The sequence below is a fragment of the Uranotaenia lowii genome, chromosome 3, assembly GCF_029784155.1.
Source record: "Uranotaenia lowii strain MFRU-FL chromosome 3, ASM2978415v1, whole genome shotgun sequence".
NCBI classification, from domain to species: Eukaryota; Metazoa; Arthropoda; class Insecta; order Diptera; family Culicidae; genus Uranotaenia; species Uranotaenia lowii.
Window position 1 is genome coordinate 279261826 of NC_073693.1, and position 18495 is coordinate 279280320.

Sequence of the window (18495 nt, forward strand, 5' to 3'; positions counted from 1 at the left end):
AAAAAATGCATTTTTAAGTTGTGATCCCAAATTAAGCTCAGAATCCCGAAAAAACGCTTCTAAAGGCCAGAAAACGCAGTTTAAATTTGTGATCCCAAATTAAGCTCGGAATCCCAAAAAAAAACGCTTCTTAAGGCCAGAAAACGCATTTTAAAGTTGTGATCACAAATTAAGCTCAGAATCCCGAAAAACGCTTCTTAAGGCCAGAAAACGCATTTTAAAGTTGTGATCTCAAATTAAGCTCGAAATCCCGGAAAAACCCTTCTAAAGGCCAGAAAACGCATTTTAAAGTTGTGATCTCAAGTTAAGCTCAGATTCCCGAAAAAACGCTTCTAAAGGCCAGAAAACGCATTTTAAAGTTGTGATCCCAAATTAAGCTCAGAATCCCGAAAAAACGCTTCTTAAGGCCAGAAAATGCATTTTAAAGTTGTGATCACAAATTAAGCTCGTAATCCCGAAAAACGCTTCTAAAGGCCAGAAAACGCATTTTAAAGTTGTGATCCCAAATCAAGCTCGTAATCCCGAAAAAACGCTTCTTAAGGCCAGAAAACGCATTTTAAAGTTGTGATCTCAAATTAAGCTCAGAATCCCGAAAAAACGCCAGAAAACGCATTTTAAAGTTGTGATCCCAAATTAAGCTCAGAATCCCGAAAAAACTCTTCTAAAGGCCAGAAAATGCATTTTAAAGTTGTGATCACAAATTAAGCTCAGAATCCCGAAAAACGCTTCTAAAGGCCAGAAAACGCATTTTAAAGTTGTGATCCCAAATCAAGCTCGTAATCCCGAAAAAACGCTTCTTAAGGCCAGAAAACGCATTTTAAAGTTGTGATCTCAAATTAAGCTCAGAATCCCGAAAAAACGCCAGAAAACGCATTTTAAAGTTGTGATCCCAAATTAAGCTCAGAATCCCGAAAAACGCTTCTAAAGGCCAGAAAACGCATTTTAAAGTTGTGATCCCAAATTAAGCTCAGAATCTCGAAAAAACGCTTCTTAAGGCCAGCAAACGCCATTTCAAGTTGTGATCCCAAATTCAGCCCAGAATCCCGAAAAAAACGCTTCTTGAGGCCAGAAAACGCATTTTAAAGTTGTGATCCCAAATTAAGCTCAGAATCCCGAAAAAACGCTTCTAAAGGCCAGAAAATGCATTTTAAAGTTGTGATTCCAAATTAAGCTCAGAGTCCCGAAAAACGCTTCTAAAGGCCAGAAAACGCATTTTAAAGTTTTGATCCCAAATTAAGCTCAGAATGCCGAAAAAACGCTTCTAAAGGCCAGAAAACGCATTTTAAAGTTGTGATCCGAAATTAAGCTCAGAATCCCGAAAAACGGCTTCAAAATGCCAGAAATCGCATTTTAAAGTTGTGATCCCAAATAAAGCTCAGAATCGCCGAAAAACGCTTCTAAAGGCCAGAAAACGCATTTTAAAGTTGTGATCCCAAATTAAGCTCAGAATCCCAAAAAACGCTTCTAAAGGCCAGAAAACGCATTTTAAAGCTGTGATCCCAAATTAAGCTCAGAATCCTGAAAAAACGCTTCTAAAGGCCAGAAAACACATTTTAAAGTTGTGATCCCAAATTAAGCTCAGAATGCCGAAAACATGCTTCTAAAGGCCAGAAAACGCATTTTAAAGTTGTGATCCCAAATTAAACTTGGAATCCCGAAAAAACGAAAAACCGCGAAACGGTTCATACCGCAAAAATTAACACCACCAAACAAAGCCATTTTCCAAATTGTAAACCGCCAAATCGACCAAACCGCATATAGTCATGCCGCGTTTAAGGTCCATTTCCCAAATGGTAAACCGCCAAACTAGCATACCGCCAACCACTATTCCACTCATGCGAAATCCGCGGAAAAAAGGTACAACCCTTTCTTCTGTTTAAAGCACATATTAATTTACGATCCGCTTCAACAAACTATTTAGATCTTATCCCCTTATAAAACATTAGCATAATTGAAATGGCGTTTTATTGTCAGTCACACCATTGATTTTTTTCTGGAAGCCTTCATGAATCAGGTTATCTACCTATATGATTAGGAAAGAACATTTTTTAAGTGGAACGGTTTTAAATTTTTTATTGGAATGTATATTTGGTCGACTATTTATGCCGGAAAAATATTTTTCTAAATTTGGCCACAGCAATTACTAATTTATAAAAACAATAATTAATTCTCATTGCTCATTTGGGCTGTTAACCCAAATCGGGAAGGCTAACTGAGGTACACCTATCATAGCGACAAGGCCACGTAGGCAGGACTCATAAATCATGGATAAGTGTATGTGTTTCTCAATGGTGTACATATACATTTTTCTGAATAACTTTTCTCTGAGCCTACACAACTTCCAAGAGATTAACCACCAACAACAACAGCTAATGCAACTTTGAACGTATAGTCCTATTTGCCGCTGGTAGTGTTCGTGATTTTTTGCTGGTTGTTTCACCAACACTTTTCAGTTTTGGGACAATTAACCTCAAAAACGACCATGTGTGTCGACCGGCTGCCCGTTTTTTGTACCGAGAGTTTTTGAGGTTAATTGTCCCGTCTCATCTGCACACGCTCAGCAAGTGTTCGTAAGAAATGTCAAAAACAACTCTATTGAACCATTTCGATGGGTGTCATGAGAAAGTGGACACATTGACCTCTCGCTGGGATAATTTGGTTGACCTGCACAAGACGCCGCATGTACACTATAGTGTTTTTTTTTTTCTTTACTTTGGCTTTGCTCCAATTGATCCCCGCATGATTGGCCTTCGTGTGGTGTTTCGGTATTTTGCATTACCCCCTCAAAACCCTCGAGTGACCCCACATCCCCCTCGCACATGAGGTGATGGTCGCTTCTTCCCGAGCAGTGTTTTCGTTTCTCTATAGATTCGGTCTTCGGTAGTAGCCCTGATCCTGGTGAAACGGATTTGTTGTGGCCTGGCATCGTCCCTTGGCAACGGACGCGGCCATCGAGCCCAACCGATTCTCCCTACAAAATTCCACCTTATATTCGCGCTTTATTGATTTTCTTCCGTTCGTTGTTATGAGGAAACTACGGTGGTAAATCATCAAGGGAAGGTGACGATTGAATTCAGAGCAAAATTAGCCTTTCTAGCGAGAACTTGACCCCGGGGCAGCTCGGCTGTGTGGTCATTCGATTTCCGAACTTCGTCCTAGTTGGTGGTGCAGTTCACTTTCCCTTTTCACTCATAGAAATTTTCTTGAATTTATTATTTAAATTGAGTTTGCTGACAGTGCAAAAATCAAACATTCTTCAAAGATGCCTATAACGACACCGAAGATTCCGGAAGGCTTGCCCGATTTGATGAAAGGGCTGGCCAAGAGTGTGATACGGGAAAATCCGGACAACATCTATGTCCATGCGGCTGAGTATTTCGAAAATCTTATCCGCGAACGAGATGCTGGTGAATTGGACAAGGGCTATCCACATTTCAGTGCCCATAAAGTGTATGCGGACTACAGAGACAAATGTCGCACCAAAGGTGGAAATGAGTCGAGGAAGATTGCCACTGATGGCGATGACGATGATAGTGGTGGCAGCGCATCTACCACACGTGGTCGAAGAAGAAAACGTGTTCGCAAGCAGGGCTCTAAGGATTCCAATAAATCTGTCGAAAAATCGGAACCGGAAGAGCAAATTATAGCAGCAGCAATTCCCGATTCTGCCGCAGTTTTAAGTGATGGAAGTGAAAGGAAAAGTGGCAGTGCTAAGAGCTCAGTAGACGACCTTGATGCAATCAACGAAGAAACTCCTGATATTGAACAATCTGTTGTAAAAGTCGAAGCTTATCGGGACAATCAAAGTCCGAAAATAAGCAAATTGAATAGTGCCGATTCAGAAACAGCCGCCACAGCTGTTTCAACAGTATTGCTAGATACAGCCCTGGACTCAGATGATGTCGATGCGGAAACTGCCAATACAAAAGATACAGAAGAACCGCCAAACGGAAATGAACATGAAACTGAGGAATATCCGACGGCACCGAGCACGGCGGAAGTTTTGGTGGAAGTTACTGGTGAACCAGATTTTCCAGTAGAAGGTAGTGCGCCGTTGGAAGTTTCTGATACCATTGCTGAAGATGAACCAGATGTATCGGTTGAAAAAGTTGAACACCAACCCGAACAAACAATTGATTCAGCCGAGTTGAATGGTACACCCGAAGAAGACAAGCCAGAAACTGCAGGAACGGCACAAAATGATGGCGAAGGAGTGGATACCGTTGATGCAGATGAAGAATGCGTTGTAGTAGATGTACAATCTCGTTTTGCTTCCGACGAGAACGAAGCTGAAACACTCGAAATGCCTGACGTTCCAACTGATGAACCAGGAAATGAAGAACAAGCTGAAATCTTAACAAACGAAAATGATAATCCAGAAAACGCACAGCTTGGAACTGATGTTATTGAAATTGTTGAAAATACGTCTCAAGATGATATGAATGAAGGAAACGATCGAGCTGAAAGCGTTCAGGATGAAAATTCTGAAAATCTACAACAACAAACTGAAGAACTTAATCAAGGAGCGAGTACACCGGCGAAAACTTCTAGACAAAATTCCGCCCCTTCAGTGCTAGGCTCTACGAAAGATTTTTCTGATAAAGAGGATTCTGTCGAAATCGAGGACAATGACAAAGACAATGAGGAAACGGAACAAAATTCTGATAAAGTTGATGAACCGAGCAATGCAGAAGTGGATCAGTCAGATCCGAATAATGATGATGGTGGCAATGAAGTTAAAGTTGCTGCCGAATCAATTGAGACAATGATGGATAATGAAGAAAAAAATGAAGATGAACCGCTTGGTGATAACTCTGAGGCTGCTGATATAAAAGCTTCTGACGACGATCAGAAAGAAGATGACATTGCTGTGAGTGATGAGCTTGAAAAAACGGAGCAAGAAATAGTAAACCCGGAAGAAGAACCCGAAACTAACTCAGACGATGGTGTTGCGTCACCCAAAAAATCACTGTCGAAAGATGCAGGTCCAAAAAGTGATTCAGAAGCTACTGATGTTCCACCAAAAGAATCTATTACGAGTAACATAGAACCAGAACAAGATTCAAAAAATAAAGAAGACAAAAATAGTGCGGAAACTCAGGACACAACAGAGCCGCAGAACGAGTTAGAATCAAATGCAGATGAAAATGCAGCGCCGAATGAAAATTCAACAGAACATGAGAAACCAACATCAACCAACGAAGTCGATTTAGAAGTGAATCAGCAATCAATAGAGGAATCAGCAGTTGAAGACGGCAATGATACAGAGATCAAACAAGAGAAGCAGGATCAAAATCTTGTGCTGCCTCAGGAGCAAGTTGATGCTGTTGAAACGGAAGCTCCAGAGACCCCAAAAGAGATTGAAAAGGGGGAATCTTTGGAGGAGCCCAATTCCAGCTCTGCTTGCGAACAAGCAAAAATCGAGCCGACGGATGAGGAACAGCCAGATTCAAACGAAGTTAACGATGAAGCAGTATCCAAAGAAGGGTCTCTGGAGAAAACTGAATCGGATTTGAATGCAACGCTTGAACAATCTGATGGTCTATCAAAGGAATCTTCTACCAAAGAATCGGGCCCAGACGGTTCAATGGATGGGCCAGATGGAGAACTGGTTTCTGAAACAGGTGGCATCGCTTCCATCAGCAGTCGTATGGACGACGGAGATGATGAAGGTGAAGATGAAAATGAACAAGAGCTATCCGAAGGAACCTATGGGAATAAAACTGAAGATAAACCACCAAGTCCTTCCGCACCTGGTTTAGAACAAGAAAATAGAAATAATGACCAAACTGCTAGTGATTCCAATGATGTCGAAGCTAAGGATTCGGAAGAGAAGAAAGCTAACGTCGATTCACAGGATGAATCAGGAAATAGTAATGAATCGAACGAAGAAGTCGTTGAAGAGCCATGCATCCAACGTCAAGTTTCTCCGTCGACATCAAAACTAGCAAGCCGAAATAGTGTTGAAGCGGAAGAAATCAAAAAGGTAAATCTAGCTTCTTTTCACAAAGATTCCGCTGAGGCATTATTTTATTCTTTGAAGCAATCGGAGCTAGAAAACGATGAGGAAAGTCCACCGGGTGAAAATCCAGATAAAGACGAAACTCTAGCCAAGAATAACACACTGGAAACTGATGACGATGCAGATGTTGTTTTAGCTGCCGAACAACCAAACCAACAATCTCGTGACCATCAACAAACTGAGAGAACCTTTACCGATGATTTTTTAGAGAAGGGCCCCATCACTGAGGAAGCGGCCAATGGCCTAGCAGAAGGTGATGGGGTGATGGACGCAGCAGATGTATTCGACCCGATGGCGGCGGCTGCGAATCGCAATCGACAGTTGAAGGATCGGCTACACTCGCGTGACGATGTGGAAGCCAGCGAGACAGCTTCACATAAACACGCAATACGGCGTAGCATGACAGAGAGGAAAGACTTGACCAGGCAGGACTCTGATTACGTAGGATTGGACAAATATGGGCCGAACTATGTTCAAGAAGAGGACGAATTCGATGGATACTACATAGGTAATATAAGAAATAAGATATTGGCTAGCTCCGTTTCCAGAGCGGATTCTGACTTTTACGATCAAGAGAATCTGGCAGACAATGTGGACGAAAACAACGTCCGAACAGCATTAGAGACCATTGCATCTACGGATACAGAATCTACGATCGCATCTCAAACGACGATTCATGCAAACAAACACTTCTTCAAACGAAGTTCGCAGAATACATCCACTAATATACCCTACGCATCATTCGGAAACAATGCAATCGATCAATCGCTGGACGAATTCATTGAACGTGAGGAACAAAACAAGGAAGCTGCTGAACAAGCCGCGTCGACCATCCAGCGCTCGTATCGACGGTTCCGATCGAACAGAAAACTTCTTCGGGATTATCACAGCACGATGCGCACTTTTACTGAAGATCAATCAACCGAGAGTTTGGAAGAGTACCCGACTAACATAATTCAGATAACAATGGATCACAAAAAAACGGAAGAGAGTGACAACTCTCTTGAAGATGCTCGAATGGAAAACAAGCGACGTCCGATGTACAGTCTGAACATCGATGAGTATGATACAGCCGCCCGACGCATGACTCTTACCCGAGGGGTTGCAGTGCAAAGAAATTCAACACGTGAGGAAGATTCCTCTGGCAAATCAGACAATGCTTCTAGTGACGCAAAGTTAGCTAGTGATACACAGACAAATTTAGCCCCAGCAACAGACGAAAGTCCACTGTCGATGAGCGATCTTTCGGACGACAAGAAAAGTAGCAGTGACGAGAAGGAAAACATAAAAATGGGTTCGTCCAAAACAAGTTAGTAAGAATTGGATCCAAGCAAATGCTACCTGGGATAAGGCATTTCCATGAAACTAACGTGTGCTTTTTCTTTTAAATTTCTTTTTCCCTATCTTTCTTACCCAAGGCAATACCAATGGCAGCAGTGAATCAACGAAACCTCGTTCTATAAACGACGTTAAAAAGTACGCATCGTTGGACGCCCAGAAGTTGTTCATAGCTCGTCAGCGTACAATGCCGGTTCAGATTGACAGTTCGCTGATCCGAGTGCTGCCGAAACACATGAGAAAACGTAACAAAAGTGCCGGCATGGTACGGAAGTAGACGACAAATGATTCAACGGTTTCTTGAAGTTAGAAAATAGGTTGGCTTGGATACATTTGGCATGATTTTTTTCCTAGTGAGTTTTATACATAGATGTCTGATGTAACAACATTGAACGGTAAGATGTTTCAGATTTCAGCCTTTTAAACAATACAACTATTGCTATCACGCTACTTTAAAAACATTGATAAACGATTTTTACAAATGTATTCAAGCCAAAAAACATAACAAAAATGATGCAACGAAGAATGTAAGTGCAAAAGTGATTCAATGTGCTCTTTGTGTATGCACACGTTTGCTATTCGCGCGAATAATTTGAAGCAATACTAAGATTAAAGTCCATACGTTATTTTATGTTTATAATAAAGGTATAGAATTGAAGAACTAAATTTCAATAATATATAGAGAAATTCCCGAACGTCTTGCTAGGCGGATATTAAGAGTTATTTTATCTGGTCACTTATTTCTAGCACATAAAAATAGTCAGCTGTATTACCAATTAATTACCAATCTCGCACAATAAAAAATGTGCTATCTTAAGTTAGGTACATCAAATGCAAAGTAAGTGAGTAGTTATATCTCAGAAATAAGAAAAGAATTATAATTTATAGAATTCCCGAGTGGACTTTTATGGCAAAATAAAAGAAAATTTTGCTATCACGCCAAGAGAGCCAAATGTGCTCTCATTTTGCTTGACATAAGGTGGTACATAGCAAAAATGAGATGGCTAGCAAAGTGATGCCTAATTTTGCTAAAACTGAGACGCTAACCACACCTCAGTTTTTGAGAGCTTGGAGAGCACAATGATGCCAATACAAGGCATCAAATATTTATTTATGATAGCAAAATTTACCATAAAAATGCTCTCAGAACTTTTGGAGAATGAAATATTGCAAGCTCTCAGTACAATCAAAATTTGGCTAAATTTCCAAAACTTTGTGCCCTTTTTGGTTGTGTACTACCTTAAGTCAACCTAGATGGTTTCAATTTGGCTGTCCAGACGTGATAGCGAAGTTTATTATTCTAATATAAAAGCATACTTCTGTAATTAATTACACTTAAGTTTTTAGTTAAAGTTCATGATTATATCTATAAAAGGGTATTAATATCTATAAAAGGGTAATATCTATAAAAGGATATTAAATTCATAATTTTATTTTACTTACCGTTAGATTCTCGATAATTTTACACAAAATTTCAATAATCATCTATCTTTAAAACTTCATGATTGTCATCACAGTAAATTTTGCATTTTTTTAATGTTTTGTAAATTTGCATATGGCATTTTATTATGCACGTCTTAATAACAATTTCTTAGTTACTTGGCTTTTTTTCCTGAAAAATAATAAATTATACATGATTGCAGATGCTTCTAGAATAAGGAATTAGATCACTACAAACCTTTTTTACTCTTTTTCACCGTATCTACCGCTGGTGGTTGTTGCTCTTCGACTTCCGTACTCTTGCGTTTGGTAGGTGAAGCTTGATCTAACTCGGCCAACGGCTTTACGCTGAATCCTTCGATGTATGGCGTAACGAGTTCGAAAACAAGCTTCTGATGTTGTACATTGGTCGAATCTAAACTCAACCGTACCATGACCGGATCGAAGGCATGAAACTCGACATTGTCACAGGATTGCGTTTGAGTTTCCTCGTTGTATGTGAACGTTGGACCCGAACGAGCCTTCTCACCACGCCCCGAAACGTAGATAGTCCCTTCGAGGCCGTATTTAGGCACAATAACTTGGAAAGCATTTTTCTTTACAAACAGAATGTAAGCTTCCTCGTCGGATGTTCGATTGCGGAAGAACAGGTGAGTATGCAGGGCTACGGAAGCCCGACCGGAATACTGTGCCATCCTGTTGCGATAGTTTAAGTTGTTACAAAGCTGAGCGCTGGCTGTTTTGTCCAAAAGAGCCGGATAGGTACTGTCAGCACCTATGCAAGCTGCTAGCAATCTGTGAACAATGATATCGGCATATCTTCTGATCGGTGAGGTGAAGTGAGTGTAGATCGGGGATGCCAACCCGTAGTGGAAATACTCTTGACGTTGAGTTGTTCCACTAATGAAGTAAACGGCTTGCATCATGCAACGGGTTGTTAAAATACGGAGCAGAGTGTTGAAATAAGGATTGTCGGGTTTTACGGCTAAGTCAAGGCTGGTAGCCAATTGCTTTCCACTATCGGTAATAATTTCAAAACCTTGATAGGAAGCCGCTTTTTTCAGGGGTTCAAAATTAGCATCCGGTGGACAAGGATGTCGACGAAGCATCGCGCACTCGGGGAACTCGTGTTCTATTTTTTCCGCTACAGAAACGTTTGCCAGTAACATGAATTCTTCGACCATGGAGTTAGTGTCAAGCATTTTCTTGGCCACAACGTCAATGGGATCATGAGTTTCGCTGTCGATGTTGAAACGAATTTCCGGAGAGGCCAGTACTAAGGCACCATTATCAATACGACGTTTCTTGAGAAGCTTAGCCAGCTTGTTAAGCAAACGAAGCGACTGAGCTGTTTGATTAGTTTGAGATGCATCATCGATGATGAGCTGTGCTTCTTGATAAGTTAACGCTGCTTTGGATTTGATAACCGATTTATGGAACTTTGTGTGGATGATATTGGCATTATCATCAAGCTCCCAAACACAAGAGAAAGCCAAGCGCTCTTCTCCACCGCGAAGGGAGCAAAGATTTGAGCTAAGAATGTCCGGCACCATGTCAATACGTTTGTCTACCAAATACACGGTAGTTGCTCTCAGAGCGGCTTCCTTGTCCAAAGCCGTTCCCGGTTTGATGAAATGTGTTACATCTGCTATATGCACTCCTACTTCTATGTTTCCGTTATCTAAACGGCGTGCATGCAAAGCATCGTCAATATCTGTACAACCTGGCGGATCAACGGAACAAATGGTTATGTCCCTCAAATCTACACGCTTCTTGTACTCTTCCGGTTCAACATGCCAGGGCAATACAGGTAGCTGACTCTTTATTTCCGCTGACCAACTTCCATGCGGTATGTCGTGTTCAAGAAGAATCACTTCATTTTCTGCATCTTTCTCACCAATATTTCCCAATGCCCGCACAAAATGACCAATTGGATACTTGGAGTGTCTAGGCCAGTAATCGATGGCCACAACGATGCGTTGAGTAATCAGATGAGCTGATTGGCGCGTTTCAATGCGAATCCGAGGAATGTTTCTATCCGATGGCACAAACAGATGCCTGGTCGAACCAGCCAATGGATTTGCGGCTAATATTCCACAGTATTGACGCCATTTTCGTTTGATTATTCCTACAATGGCAGCAGTAGGAACAGCATCATCTTTTGGATCATTTTCAAATTCGGGGTCTGCAACTTCTGCGGTTTCGTCATCAACATTTTGTTCATCTACCAGCACAATCTTGCTTGGACATTTCCATTCGCTTTTGGGAAACATTCGAATTGCAACGACGTCTCCATCCACAGCCCGATTCAAATTCAACCGGCCCTGAATTAAAATAGGTTCCTCATAAGCTTCCGATCGAACGTTTCCTTCCAGAAAATTATCCCGTGAGGCGAAGAAACTACCTTGGTGCAATTCCCCCTTTTTAATTCCATCGTGAATTTGGGCAGCCGTCATATGGGATGGAAAAATAATCTTCGAATCATCCTGCCACTTTTCCGTGTTAAAAACTTTATCTTTTAACTCCGGATGATTTTTCATCGATCCAACATAATTCGCAACAGAAGAAACGGCCAGTCCAAGTGCGCTTGCTTTCGTCCGGTTTTCAGCATCGTCCGTCAAAATGATCACCTGAAGTTTACTCTTCGGATTGTCTTCCTTGATGTGTTTACCGTACCAGAGGGCCGCCTGACGGATCATCCGGTCGTTACGATCGTTGGCCGATTCCCCAATTCCTTTACTAAGGTACGTGTCTTTGTGGTGTTCGTTCACAAAAGTATAGAACTTTCTTCCCGGATCGGCAATCACCTTTCGTAGGCGTTTGAAAATTTTCGGACTCCGATGCTTGACCTTGTTGAGACGAAACAAATTGGGAATGTAAGACTCATATTTGAATTCATAGCATATGGCCTTTTCTTTTAAATAAAATAAGTTACAAACCTCATCCAGGACAGTACTGAGCACAATCACATTTCGGACGGCCTCGGACTCGAGAAAATCGATTTGGTAGAGAATCACATTGGTGTCCAGCATCAGATAGTGAGGCAACGGGAAGCTCTCGTTCAGTTGCTCCGGTTTGGGGTCTAAACTGGTTCGGGTTGATGGCAGGGAGCACAGCCCACAAGAGCCAATTCCGCAGGCAACGTCATCTCGGAGATAGTGCTCTCGAACAACTTTTATGATTCCACCTACCAGAAAGAAAATTTTGAAAAACGCTCGACGATTTGTAACCTAAACTTACCTTTCCTGGTCTTTTTCATAAACACTCGATTAGTTAACATTGTAAATCACTTTTGTCAAACTCTTCCAAGCAAAATGGTATGCTTAAAATGCTTTTATTTCAGTAAAATCAAACTTTTAATTTGCCGGTAAAACTCGATAAATGTGTGTATCGACTTTGTATGTATGTATGACTTTGGTGTTTTTGGCCGAGAGTTTCATACTCTATAGAGTATATATATATATATAACCACTTTTCTTCTTTTTCTAGTTAGTTATTTCGAAGACACCGTGTGTCGATATTGAACATTTTTTTCAAATAATGAATCGTGCTTTTTCCAAAAAGCTGAGAGCTTCTTTAATTTTGTCTTCGTTAAAATCTTTTATCAACTCGAAAAGATTGGAATATGTTTCCCAATCATAGTGGTTTCGTATGTGGTTATATTGTATGCAATTAAATAGGGCATGTTCTGTCGTGAAATTTACTGAGCATATTTCGCATTGTTTCGTGTCACGGATACGCATTAGGCCAAGGTAATATGGCGAATAGTCATGTCCACTTAGTAGCCTATTTGTCGTGCGGATTTGTGTGTTGCTCAATTCAGAATTGTAATACCATGGCTTTAAATTAAAGTGGTTTTGAAATTGGTAGAATTTCAAACCCTTCTGTTTATTTTCTGCTATGTCTCTGTACCATTCGTTAGTAGACGTTATGTATTGATTTTTGAAGCGCCTGATAGCGTCGTCTAGCCGAAATTTGTTTTCTAATGGCGTATTTTTTTTTGATTCCGGATTTGGCTCTGGAACCGTCAGAATAAAAAAACGATTTTCGGGCTTCGAGTTATCCCATACGTAGGTGTGCGTGAGAACGAGCGCAATGTTTACATGCAGCTGTCATTTTGTTCTCCCTTCTAGATTTCTTCATTCGGTTCTTCACATCCGGATTGCCTTTTTTCGTGTCCGGATTGCACTGGACAGCAGATAGTACGATTTTGTTTGGCTGGGAGGTTCAAAATCACGGCAATCATCATTTTCCCGTTCATTATTTCAACTATTTTGCTTTCAGCCAGAAACAGCTGTTTAATGTTTTGACAACAACGTTGAGAGTATTGGTGAACTTCTCGCAAAACTGACTTTCTTCTCAGGGCGACTCCGTCCGTTTTTCGAGCGAACCTAGGTTGCCTCTCGAGCAATAAATGAGCACGATGACAGCAGTTAGAGCGAACCTAGGTTGCCTCTAGTTTGCCTCCAGATGAAAAAAAATACGGTATAATATAGCCGGACAATCCAGGCCATGTTTGGCTAGTTGGTCAGCATTCTCATTCCCAATAATTCCAACATGTGAAGGTATCCATTGAATTGTTGTGCGTTTCTCTGTTGCTAGGTTACATATATCATAAGTAACTTTATCAAATATTTGATTTTTTTTATCTCTTTTCAGGATTTTACAAGCCGCTTGTGAGTCAGTAAAGATGACTGCTCCCAGGGAATTTTGATTGGGTATTTGTTCGAGTGCTACCCTTATTGCTAGGAGTTCTGCTGACGTAATGCTCACTTCCTGCGCCAGCGCTAGACTTATTCTTTGATTTGATGAATCATCAAAGATCCCAAGTCCGCATTTCGATCCCATTTTTGACGCGTCTGTATACCATTTATCTTGTAGAGGATATTTGGTTCGTATCATTTCTTGAGCAAGTGATTTCATTATTGTCGGGGATGTTATATTTTTCTTCATAGAAGATCCTATTATATGATCTTCAACCGTAATTTTCATTCTGCTACAAGGCCGTGTCTGTAGGTAAAGCTTTTGAAAATCGTCGAAATTTTTAATGTATACTTTTTCTATGTATGTGTACTGTGATTCTTTCTTTAGAGAGTGTATATTTATTGAATGTAACTGTTGAGCAATTAAATCATTTTTATAAATATGTTGAGCAATTCTTTTTTTTGCGAAAAGTTCACGTTTGAACAAAAGAGGTCCTTCTCCACTCAATGCTGCTAACGTGTTTATCGGTGTTGTCCTCGTACATCCTGTTGCTATGCGTAAACCTTGTCTATTAATCGTCTCAAGCATATCACTGTATCGTTTCGATGTGTTTCCGTATAAAATAGATCCATAATTTAAGAAGTTTCCGTAAAGGGCTTTGTGATACATCATCATCACCTTAGGTGTTCCTCCGTGTTTGATTCCTCCTATCATTTTCAACATGTTTTGTCTTTGGATGAAAGTCTGTTTTAATGTTCTGATATGGATTCCATATCGAAGAGTTTGATCTAGGGTTATACCCAAATATTTGTAGCTGGTCACTGTTTCTAGCGTTTCTCCATTTAAAGAAAGAGGGAGTATTTTGTTCGTGGTTTTGAAAATCATTGATTTCGTTTTGGAGCTATTGAGTGTTAACCCTAGTTCTGCAGCTTTCGTTGAAAAATTGTTAATTTCTGTTTGCATTTTTCCAATTGCTTTTTCAAGACTTTTTGCTCTAACAATTTTCAGAAAATCATCTGCAAATTGAAGAGTGATATCATCTGTTTCAGTGTTTGTGTTATGAAGTGCAGCAGTGTAAATGTTGAAGAGTACAGGCGATAATACATCTCCCTGAGGTACTCCACAACTTGTGATGTGTTCTACAGTTCCTTGGTCAGTATGGATTATCATTTTTCTGTTTGCCAGAAAGTTGTAAATCCATGTGACGGTATCTCGTTTGAATCCATAATCAAGCATAATAATCTTAAGTTTGTCGATGTTTACACAGTTGAATGCATTGGAGAAATCGAAGAAAACTCCTATGGTTGTAAAACCTTCTCTTTTGGCGGTCATTATGTAATTTGTCGCAAAAGTCACACAATGTTCAGTTGACATTCCTTTCCGGAATCCGAATGATTGGTCAGGTAGTATGTTGTTGTTTGAGCAAGTGAGTTGGATATCTTTCAATACTGATGCATTCAGTGTTTTTACAATGGTGGGAAGTAGAGCTATAGGTCTACTGGATCCTATATCTTCTGGGGGTTTGTTTGGTTTTAAAATGGGTATAATTTTAATCTCCTTCAATTGTTCATCTAATGTTGCCTTTCGCCACATTTGATTCAATATTTCTAATAATTTAGTAACAGTAACCAAATCCAGGTTTTTCAATGTATAATAGTTAATATTGTCTGTTCCCGAAGATGAACGAGAAGGCTTGTTTTTTATAAAATCATTCCAAGATTCAAGATCTATTATGTTTGTTCTTGTGTTCAATTCAGGTGGTAATGGTTGTTTAAATTCTGGTAATCCAAAGTTTTTAACAAGAAATTTTTCTGCCGTGTCTTTCTCATGGAGAATGGGATTATTTCTGGGATTTTCAATAGGACTTAGTCTTAACCGTTTTACTAAGTTCCAATTTTCTTTAATGTTCCGTGGATCGATTGAACTAGACAGTTCTAGCATTTTATCTTTAATGTGTTTTATTTTAATTTTTTTAAATTTTGCTGTTGCTTTTTTCCATTCTATCAGATTTCCTGTGCTACTAGTTCTATTATAATTTCTCAGCGCTTCCTGTTTAGCCTCATACAGTAAGGAGAGTTCATCGTTCCAATAATACTTCGGGGTATGAACACTGAGCTTTCTATGCTTTTTACGAATTTCATTAGATAATGTGATAAAATCCTGAAATTCTTCAATTTCCCAATGTTTTATTTGAGAAATTTCTTCAGCAATTTTTATACGGTCAAAATAGAACTTTTTTTTTGGTTTGTAGCTTAGTTGTAGTTGTATTTTCAACATAAGGTGTCCACTTCCACCGAAACTCTTTCCCAGTACTTCCCATTTTGCATTATCAAATAAATTTGAAGTGCACATTGACAAGTCAATAGCACTAGGTCTTTGATTAACGTTAGACGGCATATATGTTAAGTCTCCAGTGTTCATAAACAGTAAATTGGAATTTGTAATTAGATCATAAACCAAATTACCTTTGTTGTTTGTTTCTGAGCATCCCCACAACTCATTATGACTATTAAAATCTCCTCCTATAAACACTTTTGGGTAATTAGATATTTCATTTAATAGTATTGGTATACATGTTTCAAGTTCTTGTATAGTGATTCTTGGATTTATGTAAATTGTTACAAGAACCAGGTCGATTGGATGTATTTTTATCCCCAGAGTTTCAAAATTCATGGTTGAGTTGAGTGTGATCTTTTTGAAAGATAAGTCCGAACGCAAATAAATGCCTACTCCTCCAAAACCATCGGATCTCGGTGCTAGTATACGGTGATATCCTTGGATATTCCACCGTTCAGTTAACATTTGATCTGGTTTTACCCAAATCTCCGATAATAGTGCTGCGTCATATTTTCCAGAAAAAATTTCATGTGTAAGTTCATTTTTGTTTGTTTTTAAGCTCTGAATATTTGCTTGTAATATGTTGAACATGTTTCCTATATAAAAGTGTTTCCAGTCCACTCACCTGCTTTTCTCAACTCACCCATGATTTGAGCGGATAGTTCCTCTCCTGGTGTACCGTGAGGTTTTAAAATTTCTACTAATTTTGTGCTAATTTCTTCCATAACTCTATTCCATTGTGTTTGTGTTTGCTTCTTGATTGTCTCTTCTAAATGTTTCTTCAGTTTTTCCATTTCTCCTGTTCTGTACTCATTGCTCAAACCGTTTCCTATGTTTTCTTCCTTTTCTTCTTCCATTCTGCGTTTCTTTACAAACTCCTTCTGCGTCAGACTCGATGCTCCTGTTGTAAAATCTGCTCCTTCTTTTCCTTTATTTTGTCGGCTGTTTATCGGTGTATTGTTCCGTGTTTTTGGTACTTGTTGATAAGATTTTGTTGTCCTTGTTGTAATGTTGGCATACGATTCTGCCGGTGTTGGATACTCTTCAGCGTTTCTTAAAACATCGAACTGGTTTTCTGTTGGTAGTTGATACGATTGTTTTGCTTCTTGATACGTCATGCTTTTCTTTGCCATGGTTGCTTGGATATCGCTTTCTTTCTTCCATCTTGGACATGATTTATCCGTCGTTTTGTGTTCGTTGCTCTCACAGTAAAAACATTTTATTTTTTTGCAATTTTTGTCTACCGGATGTTCCTCTGAACAACTAGGACATTTTTCAACATTTGCTTTGCAGTTTTTTGATAGGTGGTTGTACCTTAGGCACTTGTAGCAGATTACGGGCTTCCTGATGTATGGTTGTATTCTGAAAATAGCAGAAAAAATACTTATGTAAGTGGGAAGAATATTGCTCCTGAATACCACCCCCATTTTGTGCGTTGGCTCTTTTTTTCCATCCTTGAAACGACTCATCCTGAACACTGATTCAATTTCTATGTGGCTTTGGATGTTATCTTTTATTCCATCATCCATGTCTATGGGAATCCCCGAAATCACACCAGTCATTGTCACGAATTGTTTCGGAATGTATGCCTTGAAGTTCTTCAGTTGAAGATTTTTGCATGCAGCTAGACGGTTTGCATCTCTCCAGTTTCCTACGTATACCGTCACCTTATTCCTACCAGTCTTTCGGATGTCCTCGATTGATTTATCGAAACCATTCTGATGTAGGATTTCTCCAATTTTCAAGCGATTGAGTGTCTTCGTTTTCTCAATATCTGTGTTTTCTATTTGTACTCTGTATGGTCGTCCATCACTTGGTTTGTACTCGTAGTTTTTAAAGGTTTTTGTTGCTCTTTCCTGTCCATGCCTTTCTGTAGTCCTATTTGTGTTTAAATAATTGTTGTCCTGGTTCCTGTTTGCTGATTGTTGTAACTCGGTACATTCCATAGAATCATCTCGTAATGCTGATTCATTCCCAGTTTGAAGGTTAGGGGGCCTTGTAATTTTAGATGCTGCTCCATCAGGAGCAGCATCTGCGAAGCTCATCGTTCTTCTTCCGCTGGTTCACTTCACAATGCTGACTATTTTTGCACTCTACACTAAACACGTTAAAATAACACCATTTAGCGACGGTACAAACGACAAAACTGTTAAAATTTTCAAAATATTTTTCGTCAATAAATAAAAATCGGCCTTCCGTGTCGAAATCAAAACACCGTTTTTCGTGTATCGACTTTATATGACAGATTGTTTACGTTTTTGTCGCGTGTTCGGGTCACTCACGAAGTTCATCGCAGCCAAAGTAACTCAGCCTCAGATGAACTCTATCTAATCATTTGAAAACGGGGTATTAACCTAAATTTAAAGATTTAAACCATTCAAACAGAAATAACATAAAAGGAAAGATAATAATATATTATATAACTTATTTTTATAATGTTAACAAGGGAAGGGATTTTTTTTAAATAATTACTTTAGTCGTTAAAAAATTTTGAAACGCACTGATTATAACCATTATAACAAAATTTTCCTAATGTCTTTTACATTATTTTTTTATATTAGGCTTGCGAGTCGTGTTCAAAAAAAGAGAAGGAGGAAAGAAAACGTCAAAACTGGTTGATGATGTTTTTGTTTTGATTTACGTGTACTAGAACG

The 18495-nt window shown here is 39.4% G+C and overlaps 2 protein-coding genes across 3 annotated transcripts; one reads left to right on the forward strand and one right to left on the reverse strand.

The window, feature by feature from the left end:
* The first annotated feature begins 2823 nt into the window (after window positions 1–2823).
* LOC129754135 (clumping factor B-like) lies at window positions 2824–7975 on the forward strand. Of its 2 annotated transcripts, XM_055750015.1 has the most exons (3): window positions 2824–5986; window positions 6044–7331; window positions 7441–7975. In XM_055750015.1, the coding sequence occupies exons 1-3, from the start codon at window positions 3263–3265 to the stop codon at window positions 7635–7637; spliced, it is 4209 nt and encodes a 1402-aa protein (XP_055605990.1). In that variant the 5' UTR covers window positions 2824–3262; the 3' UTR covers window positions 7638–7975. The 2 variants fall into 2 exon arrangements, with proteins under 2 accessions (XP_055605990.1, XP_055605989.1); XM_055750014.1 differs by having other exon boundaries at window positions 2824–7331.
* Window positions 7976–8909: 934 nt separating this feature from the next.
* LOC129754327 (exosome complex exonuclease RRP44-like) lies at window positions 8910–12191 on the reverse strand. Its single transcript, XM_055750310.1, has 4 exons — window positions 12041–12191; window positions 11740–11987; window positions 9039–11649; window positions 8910–8972 (listed from the first exon to the last, which is right to left on the reverse strand). The coding sequence occupies exons 1-4, from the start codon at window positions 12078–12080 to the stop codon at window positions 8956–8958; spliced, it is 2916 nt and encodes a 971-aa protein (XP_055606285.1). The 5' UTR covers window positions 12081–12191; the 3' UTR covers window positions 8910–8955.
* Window positions 12192–18495: the final 6304 nt, after the last annotated feature.